At 46.2% G+C, this 25,887-nt stretch overlaps 1 protein-coding gene across 3 annotated transcripts; it reads right to left on the reverse strand.

Annotated features, from left to right (window-relative positions):
* Positions 1-284: 284 nt before the first annotated feature.
* Positions 285-25,870, reverse strand: LOC311421157 (myeloperoxidase-like). 3 transcript variants are annotated; one of them, XM_084492747.1, is made up of 14 exons: positions 22,702-25,870; positions 20,038-20,115; positions 18,508-18,601; positions 17,366-17,541; positions 16,059-16,182; positions 15,052-15,181; positions 13,709-13,915; positions 12,378-12,693; positions 9,861-10,021; positions 7,819-8,065; positions 7,283-7,453; positions 4,827-5,064; positions 2,912-3,135; positions 286-1,670 (listed from the first exon to the last, which is right to left on the reverse strand). In XM_084492747.1, exons 2-13 carry the CDS (start codon positions 20,111-20,113, stop codon positions 2,913-2,915), a joined length of 2,163 nt encoding a protein of 720 aa, XP_084348873.1. In that variant the 5' UTR covers positions 20,114-20,115; positions 22,702-25,870; the 3' UTR covers positions 286-1,670; position 2,912. The 3 variants fall into 3 exon arrangements, with proteins under 3 accessions (XP_084348874.1, XP_084348873.1, XP_084348872.1); XM_084492746.1 differs by having other exon boundaries at positions 20,847-25,870; XM_084492748.1 differs by lacking the exons at positions 17,366-17,541; positions 18,508-18,601; positions 20,038-20,115; positions 22,702-25,870 and adding an exon at positions 16,621-16,740 and having other exon boundaries at positions 285-1,670.
* Between the last annotated feature and the right edge of the window lie 17 nt (positions 25,871-25,887).

The following is a 25,887-nucleotide window of genomic DNA, read 5'->3' on the forward strand; positions in this document are numbered from 1 at the left end:
GTCATTTAGACTTGACGATATTTGTAAGTCCCTTCCAACTGAAGTTTTCTATTTTCTCTTCATAAGTTAATTGCTGAAATCAAAAGGTAATGAATGTGCCCTCCTGTGTCATCAAGGGTCTGAGTAAGTGCTGGGGCTGCATGTTAGACAACCAGTACTAAAAAAATAAAGCCAGAGAGACTGACGCACATCCCCGGTGTAGTCAGTGTCTCACACCCATTGAATCTGTTGACTCCCTTGAAACTCTCAGCACCATGAGCTTAACCAAGAAACACTGGGCTTCAACCCACTCCTAGGGGATGTTTGCTTGTAAGAACCCTTCTGTGTTCAAAACATGTCCAGGCTTATGTTTGTCAGCCTACACACCTGGGGCATTTCGTCACCCCAGCATCACCCCAACACCTTGGACAAATGGTGGCAGAAGTCAGTACCTACACCTCTTCTTTTTCTCTGAGGATCTCACAGGAGCTTTTTGCCTTTTGGGAGAGATAAGGAGGAGATTGCTGTCAAGCGTTTGTTAGAGCTAAATCCTGCACTGCCCCTTTTTCTGAGGAATGCTTTTGTAGTGCTACATGACACAGGATAATGACTCAGAGACTACAGCAAGGTATATCTTCCTTCCTTAAAAATATATGGGTTCTTCACTTGAATCTGCTTAATCCATTACCTCCAAATTAAACCTATCACCACCCTCCACCTGGCATTGGTCATTGTACTTTTTACAAAGTGTAAAGAAAGTCTTGGCCTCAGCTCAAAATTGCAATTTATTGATCAACTACAGTAGCACAGCAAATTAGAGAGGAAAGAGAAAGACATTTTGATTCCTTTCGGGAAAAGCTATTGAAGGGAGAAACTAGATTAGGTCTTACTTTCTTGTACTGTCTTTGCTAGGACATATCCCATCACCTCCACAGCCCAGGGGTAAGTCATTCTGGCTCATGCCAGGCTGCAGAACAATTTATCAGTTTTCCATCATGCTGTGTGATGCCTTAGGCATTCTGGATGAGGGGCAGGTACTGATGAGAGAACAGCTTTATTCCAAGTGGACAATTTCTTGGTTCCATATCCAACAAAAGCAGGAACAGAGGGTTTTTAATAAATCTGTTTGGGGTGCATGAAAGCTATTGCTGCTTCACTGAAATTACTAGATTTTCTCTGGAAACCGAAGTATGTACTTCTTAGAAATAAAAATGAAATGGTAATAATAATAATAAAGAGAGTGAAAATATGCAATCTGTTCTGATGCCCCAATGCCTTTCTGTGTAGACTGGAAACTTAATGCTATTTCACACAAAAGGAGTGTACAAAACCTGTCTTTTGACAGTAAAGCTTACTGGGACCCAGTGTATGTGAAATTGCCTGAGCAAGCAGTATGTTTGGGAGTGAGTCTCTTGATAACTCATTTTCTTTTGCGTTGTGATATTGAGTAATTTGCACAGATCTGGAACATCTTTTCATGAAGTTTTTTATCACTGGATTCCATCTCACTTGAAAGGCTTCAAGCAAACTAAATAGAGTGAATGACAGCAATCATGCCCAAACATTTCAGGCAGTAAAGACATAGACACAGGAATAAAATAATAATAATAATAAAAAAATCTCAGCAGCTTCTTCAAATCCAAGCTTCCGGGGAATCCTCAGTGTTCAACATTAAGAATCACGTGGTTCTTCTACAGGAGACAAAAACCAATGCGTTAACAGACCAGAAAAGGAAGCACCATATCTCCCTATTGTCTTGTGTGATTTATTGCATTGGTTAAGCTGGAAAAGTGGGACCAATAACTCTGGTATTAGCTCTGCTCTGAGCAGGAGATTGCTCTAGAGACCTCTGGAGATCCCTGCCTACATATTGCTTTCTGCAGTCCTCCAAACCTTACTTTTCTGGTACCAAGAAAGTGACATTTATGGTTGCACCTTGTCACACTTTCAAGCTGATAATCCCATAGCCCTTCGGAAAATGTAACTAAACAGCCTCAAGGGAATTGGAAGCCGACTGCAGCTGGAGTTCTCTGCGCTCTTAATGATTGCGTCTAGTTGCAGTGATTTGCTCCTTCTCACAGCTATCAGCATGACAGCATGGCAGGGCCTGACTCTTAGAGCAAGGGAAAGATGATGTTTAATAAGGAAAAGGCCCTAATGAACCAGAGCAGCCCACTTTTCCCAGGGGAGAGCTGCTCTTGCCTGCATCCACTTCCTAGAGATTTCAGAGATCATTTTGGAAGAAAAGCATTGAACCTCAAGAACTTTAAAACTTTAAAGCAGTAAACCTCAAGAACTGAAGGCAGATGAAGGAAATACCAGAAATATAGGTAAAATATTTCTTAGCATAAATCAAACTCCACAAACTGGTCCATATATTGGGAATCTCTTTTCAAGTGCAGAGATGGTTTTTGTGTGACCTGGATGTGCTGACAGCATTCTCAGAGATGGGCAGAAGACAGACCTAGACAGGTCCGGACAGAAAGACAAGCTGGATGGAAAAAAAAAAAAAAAAGTGTGTATACCAACAACAGAGCTAAACTGAAAAGATTGAATAAGAAAAATCCCAGAGCTATAAAGCTAGCTTCACCTTGCAATGCTGATGCTGGAAAATCTGTGCTGGAGGAACTACTCCCAGTGGACTTGATGGAATGATATATCTAAACACATGCTAGGCATGTACCTGGCACATATCTTCAGGCCTGTGATAGACAGCTCTGTTTAAGAGCCTGGGTGTCTGGTGCAGTGGTCTTTGGCTGCCCTAATATGTCAACAGCCATTTCATGGTAGTCTCAGGAGTATTTTGGTAAGCAAGTTTTCTGTGTAACGCAGACTGCATTGCTTAGACACTTAAAGTCCTCTAAAGCCTGAGCTTAGCCCAGTTATATCACCTGTTTTCAAGCAGGAACTGACTGCTGTTTCAGGTTTATACCTTACTCTGTACTTTCCTCCATCTTCTTTGACTTCCAAGCTCTGAGGTCCAGCTTTGGGATCTGGTTGCAGCTCACAAAGGAGTGAGGATAGCTGTTGGCCTGGAAGATATTTCTTGACACTTTAGAGATGTGGGTGTTATCACATATTATTCGTGACAAGGAGATTTTAGCCAGTGAACTGCGTTGCTGAGGAGTGAAAACTCCTTTATTCTCCCACCAAAACCTGCAGGAGACAGAAAATGACACTATAGATTTTTCCCTTCTATCTTCTTCTTATTCAAGATTCCTGCAAAATTATTTCCCATTAACACCAATGCTTTTTTTTTTCCTCGCTAAGACCAAATTAAAATTTCTGGTGTTTAAGTTAAATGCTCTGTCTCACCCGCTGAGTAATTTGAATTGCATTTCTGCCATATAAATAAAACAAAGATACAGCTGAATTAAAGCCTAGCCCTGTGTTTCTTCAACTGAGGCACAAACACCCTCTTTCAAATAGAATATTCAGCACAAACTCAACACAGACTGTGATGCCATGGTGGGAACAGCCCTCTAATTACTCTCTTTTAAAAAATTGTTTCTTCTATTCCTGCCTTATGAATAGGATTTCTAAATGTGCAGTAGACTGTCTGCCTTTAAGCTCCCAACTCTGTGTTTTGAGCTTGTAAGTCTCTCTAGGTATGTACTTGGCAGAAAAGTTTCCTAGAAACAGGTATCATGATCCCATTTTCAGACAATATTGCTAAACAATGCAAGAACCCTGCTTCAGAAAGGACTGGCAAATGTACCTTGAAAAGGGTACTAACTCCTCTACCTGATGTCCTTTAGCAACTTCAAGGAGGAGGTGGCAGAGGACCTCAGGTATTTTGAAAGCACAACACTGCTCAAATGATTTTCGTTGCCAAGCTAACACCAGTCCACCCATCTCCTGGTGCAAACTAAGCCTAAATTGCTACATGCCCATGAGAGTACACCTCATAACTGGGGTGGAATGGACAAATAGTGAAAAGTCACCTCTAAGACCTCCAAGAGGTACAGAAGACACTGCATTTGTGCAAGGTCATGTTCTGTAATTACAGGGTCTGTGAAGGTGACAGATGTTTTTAGACTTTTGCAGGGCACAGCCATGAAGAAGCAGCCTATCTGTCCCAGCAGAGAGGGATCAGGGATGCTGACAGTGCCAAGCAAGCAGTGAAGCTTAGCTGGGACTTGGAGAGAACCAAGAGAACAATTAATCTACTTTACTCCCTTCAAAGCCTGACAGTGTTAGTCCCTCAGTAACATCCCTTAGCATGCAGGCAATTTTTCAAAAACTACCCAAAGTGTTATCCACCCCATCAGCAGACACTGAACATCTACAGTTCTGTCAGCGTGAGCTACATAGTCTGACTAAACCTGGAAGCTTGTTTCCAGTTGGTGAAGGCAATGCATCTGGAGCCTGGTTTTCCCATCCTTAAAACTATACTTGTTTTTCTTGTTAAGGTACTTACATGTTTCCCTTTGCTTGAGCAAGTGGGTGTTTGAACACGTAGTAATGTAGGCCTCCTTAAAACAACTTATCTGAATGCAGAAAAATTGCTCAAACATTACCACTGTGTTTGAACCATTGGCATGGAAAAAGTCAATACAATTTGCAAAATTAGTGATAGTGAACAGGCAGAGGGTCAAAACACTTGGCTGGGAAGGGATCTCAGCCTAGAATCTCAACCTAGGGATGATATATCTAGACAGGGAATAAGAACATCACTAGAAAGGGAAAGCAAACAAACAAACAAAAACCAAACACATTTTGAGGAGCAATGAAAAAAAAAAATAACCAAACAACTGGAAGCAGTTTCCAAATCTCCATTAGGAAATCTGCACAAACTCCAGTCTCACTCTGTCCTCTGGGGTTTGTGTACCCATCTCCTCTCTTACCTGTCCCCATCACGTATCTTCCTGAACTGGGTGCCAATTAGACAAGCCATGAGAGGACCAACTCTTCCACCTTTCACAAAGGGCTCTGCAAGCGCCCCAATCCAAATGTCAATATTCTTTGGTGTCCCATACAGCTGCATGAATTTCTTTGCCAGACTGTGATTCTTCAATACTTGAGCAAGTGACTTCAAACCACGAGGTTTTGAGAGCCTACAGAATTGTCTCCAGGAGATGTAACCTGCAAGTAGTCGAGTATCACAGCAAAGAGTGGTCAATAATGTTTTCCCTTTTTGGAAAGATTTTTTCTCTTTCCTGTACCCTGGGCAGAGGTAGGTACCAATTATGTTTAAAACCTTTTTCTAAATTCTTCTATATTTCTATTAATGCTATTGCCTTTCCATTGCTCGAGGGTCATTTTGTCCTGCCTGGCATTTCCATGCTATTTGTGGATGTCTCTGCAAGTGATCCCTGCCAAGATCCCCATGCAGGCTCCAGAACCACGGTGTATCCTGAACAACCTCATGAAGATGTGACAGAGGAGATATGGGAGACCCATGCCCTGCTGAAGCTGCAGCAGATGGCGAGAGGAGTGACCCCAAAGCATTTCCAATAGCAAAGGAGATATATGTTCAGGCACCTGATCCTGAGTGTGCTATGATTGCTCCTACCCCTCTGCTCTGGACACCCAGATGAAGGGGCTGGGCATGCCAAATTACAGCCTAGGAACATTAAGGTATCTCTGTGAGCAGACAATGTCAGAGATCTTTGGAAAAACAGGAGAGATTTCCTCACAAAACTTATTGATGTTGATTTCTTTGAAAGTGAATCTAGATAATATGTTGATGCTCTGTACAATAGGACAGTGGCCAAGTACTTCCCCACAGGTGGTCTCACGTACATTTATGTCTAGCCACCCTGACAAGCCATTCCACACTGCAAATAGAGCTCATAAGGCAAGCTACTATGGGTGGAAGAGGGACACTGTACATTGCCAGCTGTATTAAATTTTGTTTACAGCAAATAGCTGGAAATTCACTAGACCACAACTGGAAGATAATTTTGCATCTTGTTGATCTGGGCACATAAACAGCAAAAGGCAGTCTCAATTCAATCCTCTCTCTATCTTATCAAATGACTGCTTAAGTAAAAGAAAAGTCTATGGAGAACTAATGCATTCTGCTACCTTCCAGCCCAGTAAACTGCTGGGTACAGAGATGAGAATGATGCTGCAGCATACATTTCAGCTGTAAGCAAGATGTTTAAAAGCTGGTGAGAATTCATAGAAAAAGATACAGCATATAGTACCACTATCAAACAATTCAAGGAAACCACATATTGCTGTATCAGAAAAAGAATCAGGAAGCTTTTTTGATGTTGCTATGTTATCACCACTTTCATAGTTTGTCTAACATCAAGGAGCACAGTAGCACTCAGGGGTAGGCTGAGACCCAAAGACAAGGAGATTAACACAAATAAACACTTTTACAAATACATTTCATTTCCACTGCAGTAGATCAGCAGACAAAACTAGAAATTTGGGATTTGATTTCAGATGAGGTTCTGTGCAGCAGCGTTCCCAGAGACAGAATGGAACATCGAAACCTACTGTTGATAAAAAGGCAGAGCAATCCTGTGACCAGACCATGCATCTGCAGGCATTGCAAAGCCTCTGTCTGGGCTTAAAACATGTGAATCTGGCATTCTTCATCACAGTTTCAAAGTGAGCTGTATTGCAGTTCCCAGGATGTTACTGACACAGCAGCTCCAGGCACTTACGTCAGCCTAAAAACATTGTTAGGCAATGGCACACCCTTGATTCTGTTGTCAAGTCCTATCAACAATCTATTTCTCAAGACTATATTGCGATGTCTTTACACTGGTTTTGCATTTTGCAGCTCCCTGTGAGTTGTTTTGACATGCTTGGTTTTTTTTTGTTTGTTTGGTTGGTTGGTTGTTTTTTTTGTTTGTTTGTTTGTTTTTCTGGGACATTGCCTTTGTAGAGAAAATATGATGAGATTATTTTTTTTTCAGATATATGGTCTTCTGGGGCTGTGCTGGACCTATACAAATGTCTGAAGAGAAGCCATGGGGGCTTCTGGCCCAAACTCTGCTAATGACTCCTGCACACCCTTGGTGAACCACTTTCATAATTTTGGCATTTAAACAACAACATAAATGCATCAGTTACTGAATGCTTGACTCTGTGCAATGCTAAGTGTACTTGTGGTTGTGTGCCTCCATGTGTCTTCTCCAGCTCCAGCCAGGCTCTGACTTCATTGCACAACCTGCAACCTACTTATCAATGGTAGTACAGAAAAGATTAAAAGGTTTGGAAAAGTCCTCTAAGACAAGTTTCAGCCTAGCATGGGCTGGAGATGTTTCTCAATGTTCAATAACAAGATTGCCTGCTTTTCACTTGTTCTCCTTTGGCAGCTCTGCTGCCACAGCCAGCTTACCTGGAAGGCCATGATCTCTGCCACGCTGCATGTTAAGTGCAGCCAAATCAAACCCAATCCTTTCAACCTGCTCAAACATCCGATCCCGGAGTTCATCCACAACCATTTGTTTCTGTGTCATCAGCTTGGCCTTACTGGCCATCAGGTTCCGCAGGAAGGGATCGATACCGCCTGCAACAGTTACACAGCAACTTGTGAGCTTAGGGTGGAAAGTGTGTATGAAAGAGGCTCCAGAGGCTTGTATTTAATTGTAAGTACAGGAGAATCAGTTTTCCTGCACATAAAGCATTAGAAAAAATACTTTGAATGTTCTTAGAAACTACAACAATTAAGCAATCAGACTGCATACATCATAATAAGATGGGTCGCATCTGACTGCAGAGAACAGCTATGTTGGGAAAACTACTCTGGCAGTAAAGATGATTTAATACATTTATTTAATGCAAGCTGCTTTTAAGTTTGACTGATGCAGGAGCTTATCCAGAGAGGGCCAAATGAAGTAATGGTACACCCAAGACATGCAAGAAAGGCTTTACCTTCTTTCACAATCCTCCAGACACCAAAAAAGGTTTTGCTGAGTTGCAGTTTGGGATTTATGGGCTTATAATTTTCGTTTAATCGGCCCACAAATGGGGGAATTGAAGCATGGGCGAAACGGAAAGCCAGAGTGAAGACATTGGATATGCGAGGATCCACAGCCTCGTTGTAGCCTCGGTAGCAAGGAATCCATTTCTGTAAACTTTCTCCCAGCAAAAGAGGCAGGTAGTCCCTGTAGGTTATAATCTAAGGAGAAACAAGGAAAGTGTGAATCATTAATTGCTTAAGCATCAGTTTCCTTGGAAACAAAGTAATGGGAGAGCTGTTGCGTACATCTTAAACAGGAGCTGTCAGACTGGGCTTCTCTGATGCTATTTCTGTAGGAAATTTTGCTAACACAAGATGCAGACCAGACTCCCCAGGGCCAGCTTTCCTTTCACCTCATCAGACCTTGACCCAAGTGCTCTGGCAGTCTGTTGAGGATCCTTTCTGACACTGTTGAGTGACAATTGTATTTCTAAAGCTCTGTAGCCTTGGTTCACAGCAGCTTTTGCACCTGACCATTGCCCAATGCCATTGGCAGTGCAGCTCCAGGCACAGGCACTGCAGGGTGCTGCTCCAGCCATGTGCAGGGATCTCTGCACTCTCTAGCACTGACAAGGGGATGAAAATGCAAAGCTTCATAACAGCTTCAGCAACATCAGGAAGCACAGACACTGCTGATGCCTGACCCATGCTCAACCTTTGTGTGTAATGCACTGGGATTCTCTACATGTTGCTGCTGCTGCTCAGCTGTCCTCAGACATGGTCCTCACCTCTAGCCTTACATCTTGACAGATGAGAGCAGGATGAAAGCTAGCATTGCCTGCCACAACCTCTCAAATATTTCCTCTTGGAACTATAGGTACAGCCCATTTCCAGCAGCCATGTAGAACTGCATGTCCTCCTCCCTCCCATATTACTTGCTTCAGATGAGAGAAAAGATCTATGGTGTTGACACAGATGATATCACCTCCCATGGGCAGCTGTTAGTCCTCTCAGAGCAGAGGTTTCCAGCCCTGGCTTCCTCTCTCTTTGGGTTATTGAGGAAGCTGAAGCATACAACTCGAAAAATCAAATTATTTGTCAGGAAATGTCTTAATTGACTGCAAATTGCAAGAAAATTAAGCCATTGATGTAAACACGATGAAAGAGGCAATGCTTTTACTGCAATTGTTTAAATCTCTCCACATTGGCTTATTCAATATTTGTTTATTCAACACTATCATAATATGCAATTTTGACAGTTTTAAAAACTTAAACCTTCTGATATTACTGAAAGAATTTGCCAAGCCAACTTAGAAAATAGGTTTTCAATTAGATATGACTAAGCACTGCCTTTGGTAACCCTGTGTCTTCTTCTGTCATAGGAGCCAGCCTTTTCTGCCAGCTGTGAAACCTCATCTGTTTTGAAGCTGGTCCTGCTCTGAACTGGAGGCTGGACTAGAGACACTGAGAGATCCCATCCAAGCACAGAAGTATTTCTGTGACCCTACCATCTCAGTCAGGGGAAAATCTGTAGTGTAGCATGGACCCAAGCATCTCTGCTCTAAAACCATAAGGACAACAGAATATCACAGGTGGTTGCACCCACCAGCACATAGGGCTTCTTGAGAGGATCAGACTTATGACCCAGAGGAATTTTAACCCAAATCTTCAATAGCATTATTATCCTGCACAAAACACTGGGAAAACTTTTCCTCTGACTTTTCTGTCCTCATGTTCATCAAACAAAAATATGCAGTTAAAAACACATCAAACAATTCAGAAATGTAACAGTAGAGGAACATAAAAGATTCAGGGAGACCCCCTCTGCACATGTTATTTCAGGTATCTCTGGGTGGTTTTACTTTAGACTAAAGGAGTTAGTGAAAAGCATTTGATTATTTGCACCCCAAAACACTGCACCCTATGGAAACCCCATGCTAGCAATCCCACCATATTAACTCTGCAAGGCTGCAAGACAAGGCAGCAGAGCTGGGGTGTGACATGGTGGCTCTACCTGGATCATGGCACCCACAATCTTCCGTGCCTCCTGGTAGAGCTTCTCTCCATTCCAGTGTGGATTTAATCTCTTCAGTCCTCTAGCCAGGCGGTTGTGCTCCCGCACAAAAAGCGTGTGCATGCACGCCAGCTCCAGCATCTCGTTTGCTCGAGAGTCACCTATGAGTATCACAAGAGTGCTTAATTTTACTGCTAGTGTCCTGCATGTGCCTGGCTGCTTCACACTGGGAGAAAGCAAACATCCTGCTTTGAACCACGCACAGAGAGCTTTTTAGGTGTCTCAATATCTGCATCATGAAGAAGATGGATAAGAACCACACACAAGGAGAAGGAGCAGTCCAGAGGACCAAAGAGCTCTGGTGAAAAGCCATTTCCTGCCAAAGCAGCAATAGCCAAGATGAGCACAGTTGTGCCCATTTTTTGGTTAAAAAAAAAAAAAAAGTCTATGAGAGGTAACTTAAGGAGTTAAATACAAGTAGGTCTCCTCTAGGCTCGTATATCAGAGCAACAGTCTCAGAGCTCAAGACAGAAATGAAAATGGGCAGAGGGAAGTCAGGACAGCCAAGGGAGCTTTGTAAGTCAGAAGGCATCCTTTGAACCAGCTGAAACCATGGCCAAAGCAAGAAGACAGTCACAATCAAGCTCTCAGAAAAGTAAAAGTAAAAGCAAAATGAGTCACAACTTGAAGGAATATATTACAAAAGGCATAACAATGAAATATTAAATCCTTCTTCAAATGTCTAGAGCAGGAAACCTGAAAGCAAGCAGGTGATGAGAGTATAAAGAAGCACTCAGAGAAGAGTAAATGCATAGTGTTTAGTCCGCTAGATCCATAGTAAATAGAGGGATTCGCTCATGCACTCAGCACAGAGCCCTTTTCATTAACTATCAAAGACTGTCTGTAAGAGGCTACGGAAGAAGAAACAAAACAAGCACTGTGAGGTTTCCTCCAGCAGACAGCATCCACTCAGGGCTTCCAAAGGAACTCCAATAATGAAATCGCTGAACCCTGTTAGGTAACAGCACATGTACAGCTGCCTCAGTTCTCAGGGACCGGAAAAGTCACAAATAAGACACTGAATTTTCAAAGGAGTTTGTGGGGAGCTGCAAGGAGCCTCTGAGTAAGCCTGAACCCCTTCACTATAATTTTGTTGATGTCCGTGTACCCAGCTATATAACAGAAACTGCTCAGGCAGCCCAGAGTTGCTTGGGATGGGAAGCCCACACCAGGAAGCACCCGATGCACCTGCCTGCTCTGCTCCCCACTGGGCATCTGTCACAGGCCCTGCAGGGCCCTCACTGAGGACCTGCACGAACTGGGGAAGCAGCTGGAGACATGGAGCAATGGATGGGAGAGATAGGCAGGTGTGAGAGGCCAAGGAAAACAGAAAACACCAAGAACTTGAAAAGAGGGACCTGGAGGATGACACCAAGCAGAGCTCTCCTGCTGGTCCTGTCACCTTGGATGTATCACCAAGGTGTACAGGGATGTTGTTCAAAGCAGCCTAGGCCAGATGTACAGGGTGCAAGGGAACAGAAATCAGCTCCACAGCTGATGAGATCTGTCATGCCCTCAGGTGCCATGAACAGCCCAGTGTGGCCAGAGCCATCAAGTATTAGACAGGAGGTCCTGCTGGCCAAAAGGAAGGACCAAGGGGTGAGAAACTTTCCTCTGTGGGTTCTCACACACTTTTTGCAGCACCCAACTCCTCACTAGCAGGAGCCGGGGGAAGAGACCACTGCTTAGGGCATTGGGAAATGAAATATATTGGCCTCTGTGTGCTGGGAACAGGACAAAGCAGCAAGCAACAGCAGATGGAAGGTCCCGGCTCTGCACAGGACAAAAGGATTTAGCTTGAGTTGAAGGAATGGTCAAGAGGATGCCAAAAGGGTGACAAATGGAGCAGGAGATTTTGTTAATGTATAAAGGTCTGCGCTGCCAGCATGTTGCCAGTGCACCCCAGCCTTCTTGGTGGCAGGTCACCTCAGTCTGCAATCAGTCCTGTTCTCAGTCCAGCTGGGATCTGAGCTTCTGTCAGTGCAGCAGCACTAGCAAATATTTCTTGGTAGAGATCCAGCCCAGCACAAACACATCTGTATCTATCCAGATAGTAGAGAGGTAGCTGCCAAGTGACGAGCATGGACAAGCCAATGTATCCCAGCCAGTCTGCTACTGCTGCATTCGCTTGGCTCCATCCAGGAGCTACATGGGGCCCTGGGTGCACCATGGCACCCATGGCAGCACTGTGTCCCTGGCTCTACTCCAGGGCAGGGCTGCTGAGCACAGATGGAGAAACATCACAGCAGTGGTATGGTCACAAGAAAGACTCAGTAAGTGAAGTGCTTTCTCCTACCTGCCTGCCTTAGTCATTCACCATGTTTTGCTATGCTCCCTTTTCTACTTAAATACAAGAAACAAGCAATAAAAGAACTAAACCCGAGCTGGTGGAATTGTTCACTCTAGATCTCAAGACTAGGGAACCTACATGTACAAGGGTTTCAGCAGCCAACTTACCTGCAAGAAAGCATGGAATTTTAGCTCCCTTGCTGACCATAAGACAGGGGTTCTTTGACATGTAGTCAAAGGGCATATACGCCATGCCCCTGTCAGTGAAATTCCGATTAACAGCCAGCAAGCCCAGCTGGTTGGTCTGATCCCTCAGCTTGTTGGCCAAAGGCACCTCACTGCCATACACCACACTGCCATCAAGAAAGGAGGTGAGCGCGTTGATCTGTTCTCGAATTGCTTTACCACTGTCACAAGCAGGAGCTGAGCGAATGAATGGGAGGCAATCTCTGGTGTTTTTAACTCGTGGGTCATTAGGTGGGATCTGAAGAAAGATAAGAGAATAATTCATCATCATTTCAGGGGTGCAGAAACTCTGCAATGTGATACTACAATCATAAGAAAAGTCAGGCAGGAGTGATTTCAGAGGCACCTTTCATGGCAGACAGTGTTGAGTCTGGTCCAAATTCCCACCTATGAAGTGTCAGACAGACAGCAGAGATGCTTTTTTTAGGAGTCCCAAATATGTATGAAAGCCTGGAGGTGCCTGAATGTCCAGAAAGAAAGACCAAAGGATACCTAAACTTCTTCCCCTGGGTAAATACGTATCAGATCACATCTTAGAAGCTCGTGTGTTCCTATCTTATATTGCAGTCTAATGTCCATATCTACTCCACTTTGTGGACAATTGCCATCCAGCACTTGTAACACTGGCTGTGTTTTCAAATGCATATGTGGCAAATACTCAGTGATGCCCCAACCCTTCACAGTTTTCCTTGGGAGGAAATATGGGTATGCGAGCGAGCCAGAGCTGCAACACATCCCGAAAATCAGGAGAGTAGTGCTGCAGGGTGGATGTGTGCTTACTGGAGCAGAGACTGCAATGTGGCTGTTGAGTTTCCTAGCTCAAAGCCTTAGCCACTGCTGACAGGTGCTCGCCACTTCCTCATTCCAGACGCTATAGAGCAATTAACCATCAAATAGGCATTTTCCAGGGTACCAATGGGACATTAACACCCACCAAATCCTATCTCTGACACACTTACTATAACCCAGGCACCGTCTGTGTTGTCTTTGCATTATACCTCCGAAATAAATCCATATTCTTGAAGGAGATGGGGTTAAAGGTTGGAAACAAGGGAAAGGCTGTGGATGTGCTTACATCTGGGGACAGCTCCTTGGAGTGAGCACTGCCACCTCAGAAAGAGTGGTCTGTCCCCCTTGGCCTGCTCTGTGGGGCTGTTCCTTGGTGGCCAGGATAGGGAGAGCCACCAGCACCTCCTGGTCAGAGGACCGATACCCTGTCCCCAGCTTCTCTGCAAGAGGCAGGCTAGCTGTACCTTGATGGGAAAGCAGGGGGGCTGCTTGGCACAGCTGGTGTGACAATCCACTTTGCCACTGAAGGTGACTCTGGCTGGGGTTTCAGGACTGAAATCAAGGTCATGATCAATAAACTGACCCCACTGCATGAACATGAGTGATCGCTGCTGGTCCAGCTTGAGCTGCGCAGGGGGGAAACGGACGATCTCATTTGAAACCTTTCGAACCTGCACAGGATGAAGGCAGAATACGTGCATTAGAAAATGTCTATAGGAATGGGTGCATCTGTAGGGTTGTCGACAAAAAATCACAAGGAATGATTCCTCTTATGTCATATTAGAAAAAAAAAAAAAAAGCCTCTGACTGGAAGGTATTACAGAGAGACCTCTGCTGAGCATTGTACTCTTGAATCGAGCCAGGTTTCTGAGCTTCTAGGCAAAGAGCATCCCTTAATGGACATATGGAAGTGGCTAAGAAAGAGCCATACTCTGGTTCTTAGACTGGGAAAGGGAGGCAATTTTTTTTCAAATATTGCTTTGAAATAGAAGTGCAAGGGAATAAAAGTATTTAGGAATTTCTGAAGGTTTTGTCAGTAAATTCCCTCTAGTTACTAAAACATGTATAACCCTTCACAGTTCAAATGCTCCTTGGTCAGGTACGCTTCTCGCATAGACAGGATACTCTCCCAAACCCTTTTTCTTTTCTTCTGCTCTGTCCCCTGTCACCATTTCTCCATCAGCTCTTCCTTCAGTTATTACTGCAGAAAAAGGAGAAACTGGGCAGCCCTGATAATGTGCTTTAGAGCAGAGTTAGGAAGCACAAGGAACTGTGACAATAAGGCACACAACACGGAAAATCTTTGCTCCTCATTACTGCTGGTGGTGCACCAAGCTCAAGTGACCTGAAACCATTTCCCCGCCAGGTGCCACCAGAGCCACACACACATCCCTCACTGATTACTCACCCATGGGTGCATAAACAGAATTTATAGCTCAATGTCTTTTATTCCAGAGATTCTCTTGCTCATTTTATTCTCTGGCATACTGCTTTTCAGGAGACCATTCAAGAGACAAACAATTTCCACAAAACAAATCATAAAAAGCTGAGTCAGACCTTAAAGTAAATTATATTGGCTTAAATGCACTTGAGTTAAAAGAAAGCATCATGCAGGTCTTTCTTTGTTTCTTCTGCAGTAATCAGATTAATTTTCCTTTGCTTTTCATCCAAGCATGGGAGTGAGAAAGCATTTCCATTAGGTCACCATGGAGATTCTCATATAGTCAGATGACACCTGACGTAGGTGAGTTTATCTTCCTGCCTCCTGATAATGATGATGCTAACTAGCAGACTTGTAAGGACTTACTAGTGGAAAGGGGAATCCAAAGAAACGCTTTTTTTCTGTCCACCCATGGGGAATTGACACACCATCTTCATAGTCTGCTGGCAACCATCTGGCCAGGGCTCTGTTTGAAGCTCCTAGTAATGGGTTTTTCCTGCACCAGTGAATGGAAGAACAGCAAAATATTAGTGGAACTAGGTCTGGCTCAGGTCTGATGGACCCATTGTTATCCCAGATACTAGATCTCCCTCCCAAATGAAGCCACCACCTTCTGAAAATGGAAGGGCACAGCTAGCTCTCTCCCTGCTTCTTATACAGACATCTGAAGGCGAAGTCATCCTGTAGGCAGGCAGACCTGTCTGAATTCCTTTCTCCTCCCGAGAAAAGGGAGACACAGCTTTTTATGGCCAAAGCGTTTTATGGCCACAGCTGCCAGGACGTGCTCTGCCTAGTAGGTACTTGGCAACAGGGGAGAGATGTGGAATGTTCCTGCGCTGTTCCTTTGAAAATACTCCACTGTTTGCCATACGAAACACTAGGAAAACTCTGTAAGTACTAAGAAACAGTTTTTACATTCCATGTTACAGTCATGTCCATCCATATACCCATGGGACCTGCACAAGGTGCTCGCACCCAGCCTGTGTGTCCAGATTTCCTCCTGGACACAGACTGGGGCATGGAGATGGCCAGATCATGCCCCAGTTCACATGCAGCCAGGTTGTATACCCAGGTAGGAAGCCAGGAAGCACTATGAAACCCTGCAAGGGGGTAGATCCAGACAAAACCCAGGAGAAAGCAGAGACAGAAGGGTCAGAATTGTTGGCATTTTGGCCAAAGAGCTCATTTATGTATGACACCAAGAACCCTTGAAGCAAGGCTGTAATTAAAATCTTCATACATCTAGGAAACAACTCTGTGGGCTGCAAAACCCTAAATAAGGCATCCTATGTGGATCACCTATAGGTCCATAGGTCTGTTCCTACTGATGGAGGACCCATGCATTCATCTTCCCTTTAACACAGCCTCCTCACCTGTTGTTGCACTTGCCAGTGATCGTTCGGTAGCGGTCAGAAGATTCACAGTTTATTTCCTCATTCTGCTGGTCACATCCGCTTGCCTTGAAAATCATCCCCAGCTGAGCTGGTGTGAGCATGTCTGCAAGGTAACCATAGAGGATAAGCACACAGGAACACACTGGCTCTGTCGAGTTTGTGGTGTCTCCCTGGCTCAGGAAAAAGTTTCCCTTCTCGTACCCTTGACGCCTAAGAAGGGGACCACTTATCACCCTTACCACTGTATCACCCTCTGCTCTGAGCACAAGGGGCTCACCAAAGGTCATCCTGCTCAGACCTGTGCTGAGGATGCTCTTTAGCAGATTGCTTTTTCTGCTTTGGAAAGCATTAAAACCACCAAAGTTGTGATCAAATCTTAGATATTATTAAGCCTGTGCAGAAGAGGCATGAGCTTCTAGCATTAGCAATCCTTTTCCCTTCCTCTCCCCTTCCTTTTTATCTCCACCATAAATTGCTAACAATTACAGTCATCCAAGAAGTTTGTTACAAATCTTTCCCTTATGGGAGGAGTGTGCCTCACCACCACTGAACACACACTCAAAGCTGCTCGGAGAAGGCACCCCCGGGTGGCCGGGCAGCACAAGGGGATGCCATTTGCATTTCCACCGCGAAGCTCTCCTCCTGTATGGGAGGTAAGTGGCTGAGCTCAGCCAGCAAATCCTGCTTGGCCATTGCTGCTAGCACGCTTCCCGAGTCCCTTGGAGGTTTCGTAGCCGCTGCTGCCACCAACAGGATGGGTCACAGAATGGTTTGTCATCATGCTCAGGCAGATGCGGGGTGCCCTGGCAAGGAGAAAGGCTCCTGGCACGGAGAGGCAGGAGCTGAGCACACCCAGCCCTGTCTCCCCACTCCCACTCATGCTGGAGCTATGTTGGAGCACACCGTGACTTGCATCTTGGCCTGCCAGTGCTTCTGCAGCAATCAGATTAATTACGCTTTGCTTTCCCATGAGTTTATCTTTACATCACAAGAGCCCTCCTGTGCCTGCCTCCCTGGGCTGTTTCTCTGTCTGCCCCTAATGTGCCTCCTGCTCTCAGCAAAGTGGTCTTGCCAGGAGGCAAGGACTGCTGCTTCCTGGAGGACGCTGCGCCTCAGCGTGGCACAGGGACAGCTCACTCAGCTTTGGTGGGAGGGATCCAAGACCTGACCCCCATAAATCCCTTCCCCTCCCTCCTCATAAACCCCACAGAGTCCTGTTGACCAAGCCCCCCATCTGTCTGCAATAGCACTGCTCTGCCTTCCTCCCAGCAAAGTGACACCCTGACCTGTGACATTGAAGTCCCCCTTCACGGCCCAGCGTAGCTTCTCCTTGAGAAGGGTCAGGGTGGTTTCCATGTAATCTGCAGCCCGCACAGCAGCCCGAGTCCCTGCCACTGGCTGTTTGAAATATCTCAGAAGTTCTACAGGGGTCAAGACATCATTCTCCAGGTTCTTCTTTATGCTGCAAGGGAGAATAAAATAACTTCTGCAGGACTGAAATGGGCCAAAGCCATGAGTCCTGCAGGTTGCACACGTGAGCCTCAGGCACCCCAGATCTGCCATGTTAAGAGTTGGAATTGCCAACAAAGGCAGAGTCACCTACCACCCTGCACAGCAGCTGGAAGAGAGCAGGCTGCTCCTGCCACCCTCTGCAGAGGAGCAGGGTGGGTGCAGGAAGGCAATCTCTCCAACCTGCCAGAAAACATCAGAGCACTCAGGTCTTTACATCTTTGAGGCAACCAAACCTCACTCAACTGTTCTCCAACTAATAAATGCCTGCAGGTGCCTGTCTCCATCCAGAGGTCCCAAGCGTCTCCATGTCACCCTGTCTTAATGCTGCTGGAGCCCTGAAAGGCTATCAGATGGAGGGTTCCTAAGCCAGTGAGGGGTTTTCAACAGATGGCAATAGAAAGAGGAGGTATATAGGTCAGTCGGAAGCCATATGTTCTCACACCATAGTGGTAGAAGCTGGAGTCATCAGCAAATGCACAGTCTACAGTGGTTTGCGTCCTCCGCAGGGGGTGAAAAACTATGAATAAGCAGGATCCTGTGCTGGCTCCAGCCCTCCTCAGGACCTTCCCAAGGGATGAAACAGAGCCACGCAATACTCAGCAGGGAGGGAGGGCAGGGAGAACACTGTTCCAGCTATGAGTGACACCATGGACTGGAGATATGGTGCAGAATTGGGGGAAGCCAATATGCACAAGGCAGCACTATCAGTTGCAGGATGCAAAGAGCCAGGCCTTCTGCGGAGACACAGTTGAGGATCCAAGGATGAGAGCAGGCAGCAAAGGATGGGTGGGGAAACCACAAGGGTATATGAAGAGGAGACTGGACACCCCCTTGAGGCTGTGACCCTCCAGAATGTGACAGAGACCAGGCCATGGCTCGTGCACATGAGACAGCTGTGCCCAAGCCCAACTCTCACCGGTCACGTGTGTTCTTGTAGGCTGAATCCACGATCTGCTTGGCTTCAAACACACTGCTCAGGAGGGATGCGTCTGATAGCTCCTTGGACAGATCTCATTAGGGGAATGGAAAAAACAGAGGTGAGAACACTGTCCCATGCCTAGTCACATCAGAGCTTCCCTGTGCCACAGTGGGTGTCTCTTTGTGCCACCAGCACCTGGGGATATTTGCACTGCAGTGCTGGAAGCAATTGCTGCTACTCTCTCTGGAGAGGGAGAGAGACATCTGTGCGTGACTACATTCCTCAGACATGGAAAGGGTCTCTCCATTGGTGGAGGCTTCAAATAGCCATGTGAGAGATGTAGGCATGATCCTTCCTGTTGCTTTAGGGGGAAGAAGTTGCTATTTCTATAAAATATTTTGCAATCCCAATTATTGTCATTTATTTTATTGATATGCCTACAGCCATAGTTGCCTTCACAGCTTGCACAGATACCTCTGGCTGCCATGTCAAACAGCTCAGCATTAAAAGCTCTCATTTCCTGTTTTTTCACATCATTGTCTTCATTCCCCAATACTTTTAAAATAGAATGGGTATAGCCACGTTTTCCAACACACCTATGGTGAGTTTGGCTGCTCTCCTGTGGCACCAACTGGCAAAAGGTCCTATATATCCCCACGTCTCAAGGCAGATGGATGCTCATGCCGATTTCCCCACTACTTTCTCCAGTCTCCTGCAACCCCCTGCTCTCTTCCCACTCTCATCACTTCCCCTCATGCTCTGGGGAGCTCCCAGAAATGGACTTGGTCCCCATCATCAGCTGGCTGGGGGTTACAGAGCAAGAGGAAAAGCCCCTGCTATCCCACTTGATCCCTGAGTGGGATCTTTCTCCTACAGCTTCAGAAATCAACACAAATTGCAAAAAAAAAAAAAAAAAAAAAAAGTCTCCAGATTCTCCCAAGATTCTTTTAACTGTCTTCCACAACCAACCCAGAGTTCACCTCTTTTTCAATCTTGGAAAGAAAAATTATTGCCTGAACCACCATATGAGATAAATTCAAGGTCTGGCATGTGTTTTCCATAATGATTTAAAATCATGAGTTAACAAGCAGAGGTCTCTACAGGTTTTGGAAGGGTAAATCAGCACTAGAACAGAAATTAGTTCAGTTTTCAGCCTCCCTAAAAAAGACGATGCATGATGGAGCTACTAGCACTGCAGCCCGGCAGAGCCAAACTGCGCTCCCAGGGGACACTTTGCAAAGCGTGTGGGGTGGGAGGACCTCTGTACCATGGGGATGGAGCTGTTCTGAGAGCTGACTTCTCCTATAATGTGATTTTAAGAAATCAGGTAGGAAACTGATAAACACCTGAAGCTGTCAGGATTGCTGGCACAGTAGATACAAACTGGCAATGTTTTTTTCTGACCTCTCTTTGGGGCTCAGCTGCTTGAAAGAGAGTAATTCAGATTCTCCTAGACCTGACTTCATTGTTTTTCCTACTCAGAACATACAAGACCCTGATATGCAAAACCCAAGAACAGAACAATACCATAGGAAGAAGATACATGTGCCTGGAACAGGATTAGGACCACCAGCAATCCTGGGAAGAGGATTTCTGCCTTCATCCCTGCAAAAAAAGTGCAAGAAGTGAAGAAAACTGAGAAGCCACGGACCTGATTATGAGTAGCAAGTCCCTAGCAGCTCCCCCATGTCTATACAAAAGCCCAGAAGCAGATGGACAATTATTTCCCCAGCTGTATTTTAAAAACAGACTCAAATCCTTTGGAGTAGCTGGAGAACAGCAAGAGAGCCCAGCAGCTGCCCTGATCATGCAGCGAGTTTGTGCAGGGTTAGGAGAGCTGCCACTGGTTATTCAGCTGGGGTGGGGGTGGAAAAGAGAGATCAATCTGCAAGGTCTTCTGCACGCAGAGATTTGGGATGTTTTGCCCAAAACTGACCCCTCACCTCCCTCCAGCATGGAGCAAGGCCACTCCAAAGCAATTGGTTCTATCAGAAGCAGAGCCCAGAGCTGTAGGTGCTGCCAATGGAGCATCATTAGGCACCCACCATGGAGCAAGGTAGGTACCAAGCAAAGGCAGCATAGCATTCACCTTAAAATTCAGAGTAAAACCCATTCCCCATGGGGGAACTCCCTGCAACAACAGCAGCATGGTCCAGCCCCATCCTTGCTAGCCTCCAGCTGCACTGGGTAGTGGGGCAGAGAGAGGCTCTGGGGTCCCTGGGGAGAGGTGGGGAAGCTCAGACCTCAGCTAGGCACAGCCCTGGCTCCCCATCCGCAGTGTGGAAGTAAGTGGTCTGTGAAAGCAAAAGCAAGCATGCATTGTGCCAGGCTCTCACCTGCTGTCTTCTGCTGTCCTCACCACGGCTCCCCCCACGGACACGCTTTTATCTGTGCCAGGCTGTTATCTGCACCAGGCTGTTATCTACAGCAGGCTGTTATCTGTGCCAGGCTATCTGGGCTGACCCACAGGGCTCAGTGACTCTCCACAGTGCTGCTCCCCACCCCAGCTCCATAGCAGGGGGCTCCTGCGCACGAGGCGAGTAGTTCTGCACACCCAGCTGGACACACAGCCTGTTGCTCTAGCAGCGCTTCTGCATGGCTTTGGTGGGGGAGAGACATAAGGTAGTACTTTGCAGTGGTTCAGGAGTCTTGAATTCCCCCCTGGGGATGTCCTACAGGGACAGGTGTCCTTTCCCCATGGTGTTCTTTATCCTTTGCTGCTCTTAAAGGTTGAAAAAAAAAAGTGTCCTAAGTATCAATGGAGCCACCAGCTGTAAGGAATGTCTGCTTTGCTCATCACTCCCCGTCACACCTCCCTGCCCTGCCTTGTATTCCTGCTGTGGTGTGGAAAGGCCCATGAACATCACTCCTAGAGCCCCACAGGCAGGAACATCAGGAGGGGGCACCTGGCTGATGGGCTGAACATGCAGCAGGAATGCACCAACCTCCAGTATGCACATCTCAAGCTCTGGGTAGCTCACATAGGGGTTTCACCCTTGTCCAAATTGCCATTGTACTCCTGGGAGCTCACCTGGCAAAGCAGCAGCTCTTCCACCGTACAAAGCCCCTCTCTTTGTCTGCGTGCACATCCAGCTGATGGACAAATCCTCACCATCTTACAGCTGTGCTGATGATGCAGGGAAATGGAATACTGCTAGGCAGGCAAACAAGCTGGTGTGTGTAGAAGCAAGGGAGCTGCTCACCAGCACTCATCAGCTCCCCACTAACTGGGAGTTTATTGCAGTTGTACTTCTCCTAACCATAAACTCCCTGGATCAGCAGTTACAGTTTGAGAATAATCAAGTCTCTGCCGGTGTTCACCAGATTAAATGAGCAGTGGTGGTACAGTGCCTCCAGCAGCAGCTCAACACATACTTGGGTCCTCAAAGCTGGACTACACAGGTGGCGCCGTACCCTTAAAGAAAATCTGCAAAGCCAATTGCCAGCCTTGCAATGAGTCACAGGTGAGGCTGCTCTTGGAGCAGTGTCCTGTTCTGCAGTTGCTTGTCTGAGACAGCTTTTGATTAACTGGAGTGAAATCAAAATCTTGTGCACCTAGAGCACAAGACATACAACAAGAGCTGATTTAGCCAGTTTTAGTCAGCTGGGTGGGGAGAAGGCTCAGAAGAACCCCACTGGATTCGGCTGTCTAATAGAAGGATTATAGAGCAGGACTCTTTTCAGAAGTGCACAGAGAAAGGACAGGAGGCAATGGGCATGTTTGCTGCAAAAGAAATTCCTGTTGGACTTAATAAAAACAACTACAAGGGTGATGCAGTGCTGGGACGGGTCTCAGGAAAGTGGTTGGTTCTACACCCTTGGTTCTCACTTGGAGAAGACCCTGAGCATCCTCCCTGGCCTCAGAGGTAGCCCTGTTGTGGGCAGGGGTTGGACCAGAGCCTCAGGAGGTGCCCCCACACCACGCCACACCTTCCTGTGCACTCAGCTTGTCAGAGACAGAAGCAAAGTACCTCTCCCTGAGCCACCACCATCAGCTGCTTGCACAACGAGAGCAGCACTGCTCTTGTGCAAAGGGGCAGAGCTGGCAGCTTGCTGAAGCCATTATCTCTGTGCTTATTTTGCTGTATCATGTAGCTCACTGGTTAGAAGGGGATAAGGATTTTTCAAAGGCTAGTGAGACAGTTAGTGCACATCTGTGCTGATAATTGCATTTCATAATAAGGAACTTACTTAATTGCTCTTAAAACTGCTTTAGAAATCCTGATAGTGGGAGGTTTTGAGAGAGGCTTTTTCTCTTCAGTGTTCCCTTGCTATGGAGATGTGGACGTGCTGCCAGATGGCCATGTGTGGGACCAGCCATGTACCTGGGCCTCTCTGTACAAGCCTTCTGCCAAGTATCACTGCAAATGCCAAGCCCTTGTGCTCAGCACCTTCACCTGCAAAGGAGACGCTGTGTGCTGCTTCTCTAGAGTAAAAAAATGAACATGTTAGCTCAAGCAATGTCACCTCAGAGCAGAGGTTTACATTCCAGCTGCTTGTTTGCCTGCTTGCCCAGGCAGAGTCCGCAGGAAGCATGGTTCTGTTGACCATGAGGTGGTCAGATCAAAGCACCAGGCATCTCCACATCACTACAGGACTCCAAGTTCTCCTACTGAAAAACACAATGGTGACAATTGTCCTAGGTGGAGGTTTGCACCACTGATGGAGCAAGCTCTGTAGCGCTGAGTTTCTCATGAGGCAAACCCTCCTGGTTGGGCCTGCTTTGGACCACCACAGCTCAATTTTGAACCATGCCAAAGTGACGGTTTTATAGAAAAGTTTCAGTTGGGAGGCTCCTCTAAAGTCTGTGGTTCAATCTCCTTCTGGATTGATCCAGATCAGATCCACATCTGGATCAGGATGCTCTCCCACCAGGTGTAGCTCTAATGAGCAGGGGTGGTCTTCTCCATCTGTGCTTGCAGTCCCAACTGCTGAGTTCCAATGGTGCAGCTCCAGTGAGCAGGAAAGGATTTGACTGCTTTTACAGCAGTTCTGTCAAGTTATGGGCTCCTCAAAACTGCCAGGCAAAGCCCTTCTGACTGCAGATGGCTTTCTGACAAAACAGCACCTTTATATAAAGCCAATTATATCCTCATGAAAGAGCCTGAAAAATATCACCCCTCTTTCCAGTCCTCAGGGAGAAAATCTGTCAGACAAAAGCTGCTTTTCCATCAAGTCATTCAGGCATTTCCTTGGCAGTGCAGCAGGCCCAGCAGCACTGACAAACAGGACTGCTGAGGACTGAGAAAAGCTTCATGCACCTAGTGCATTTCTCTGTTTTTAACCAAATATCTGGACCAAGAGCAGTCAGGAAGCCCACAGTAAGCAAGCTCACATCCTGGCTACAGTAAGTGGATTGTTGGGACAGATGATCCCATTCCCCATGCACCCTCCATCCTACCCAGAGACACACACTGCCTCCCTCACTCTCTGGGACCATGGCAGTGATCCACAAGCCCAGGTCAAGCTCTTACCTGCATACTAGACATCTTCAGGTTTTACAGGTCTTAAGTAAGAGCTGTGCAAGAGTATTCAACTCTTGTGTTGCTTGAAGTCTGTAAAAAGCTGATCCAAGTCTTGTTCTTCTGGAGAAAGTTTTATAAACTCAGAAACTTGTCAGAACTCAGGCACTCCAGTTCATCTTGGGAACTATGGGCAACCACACATTGATATTTTATCTCAATTCTGAGAAGACACTAAGTAAATTTCCTGAAGAAATAACTTTTAAAAATACAGATTCTGTCCACTGGCCTTGCTGCCTTCCTAACTTATTCTCTACTTTAATTTGTTGAGGATGTGTGTCCAGTGCCAGTATTGTCTGCTACCAAATATGCTTGGTGTTGCCAGTGATGATGTGCCTACCAGAAGTGAAGAGCATACTGGAGCTGCCAAGCGAAAGAGAATATGCATGCAGTAAATGGTCACCAAAGGCCCAGGAATGGAAACGTAGACATCCCTGTTAGGCAGCTCTTAATGAATATGCACAAAATCAAAAACAGGAGCAACTCCTAAGTCAGTAGAGGACACCAATCCCCAGGTGACCATTGGCTGCATTTGCATCCAGATCTAGACTGAAGGGAAGTACCTAAGGAAGGGCACAGTTTGGCAGAGGAAGAAACCAGAGCTTTGGATGTCACCAAGAGTGTCATCAACACCTGGGATACAGTGCAGCAATTCAAATCCAAAAGTGCAAAGCAGCATTGTTTTGTTTCTTAAATTTATTTTTTTAACCTACCAAGACCTGAAGGTCTTAAACCTTTCTCAGACTCCTCTCAGCTTTGCTGTAAAGCCTGCCTGGTGTTGGGGGATCCAACTGAATTAGCATGACTCCACTACGCAATGGGAGTCTGTGTATATAACTGTGATTTGGTAGCATGCAGCCCAGCACACGCCTGGTGAGCAGGGAAACAACATTCACCTTGTGAGGTATGAAGGCAGTACCAGAGCAAGTGAGCCATCCTGCAGGCACCAACTCTGGGCAGACACCAAAACGTTACAGCTGCTGTTTATCTAAGGACGTTGTTCTTCCGTTAGTCCCCTGATTAACTGGTAAGTGCAAGAACAGACAGTTTCTTTCAAAAGACCTCAAATGACTTGCTTAGGAAACTCCAGATCGTAAATTCAGTTAGAACAGCAACCAACTTCCTCCAGGCAGGGTAAGTGGAAGGTAAGTTACAGCATGGAGGGTACTTCTGGCAGCACTAGCTACCAAGATTAGAATCACAGAATCATAAATTATCCCAAGTTGGAAGGGACCCACCAGGATCATTGAGTCCAACTCCTAGCTCCACGCAAAACTACATGAAAATTAAACCATATGTCTGAGAGCCTTGTGCAAGCACTTCTGGACCTCCAGCAGCTTTGGTGCCATGACCGCTTCCGTGGGGAGCCTGTTCCAGTGCCTGACAAGTCTCCTGGTGAAGAGCCTTTTCCCGACAGCTCCTGTCTGAGCCTGCCCTGAGGCAGCTTCCTGCTGTTCCCTCAGGTCCTCTCACTGGGCACCAGAGAGAAGAGATCAGTGCCTGCCCCTCTGCTCCCCCTGGTGAGGAAGATGTAGGCCGCCATGTGGTCACCCCTGTGCCTTCTCTTCTTTAAGTTGAACAAACCAAGCCACATTAACTGCTCCTCCTATGCCGTGCCCTTTCACCATCTGTGTTGCCCTCCTCTGTAAACTCTGTAACACAATTATACCCTTTGTAGCCCTATAGGTGGTGTTACAACTGTCAGGGGAGGAAAACTCCAAGGCAGAGGAGACATGGGGTCTGACATGCTTTCAGGACTCAAAAGAGACCCAGCAGGCCTTGATACTAGGTTGCTGAGGACCATCATCACTTATGTCTGCTTCAGATATTCTAAGAAAACCTTGCAAGCATTCAT

Source organism: Aythya ferina (genome assembly GCF_964211825.1).
Source record: "Aythya ferina genome assembly, chromosome: 19".
NCBI classification, from domain to species: domain Eukaryota; kingdom Metazoa; phylum Chordata; class Aves; order Anseriformes; family Anatidae; genus Aythya; species Aythya ferina.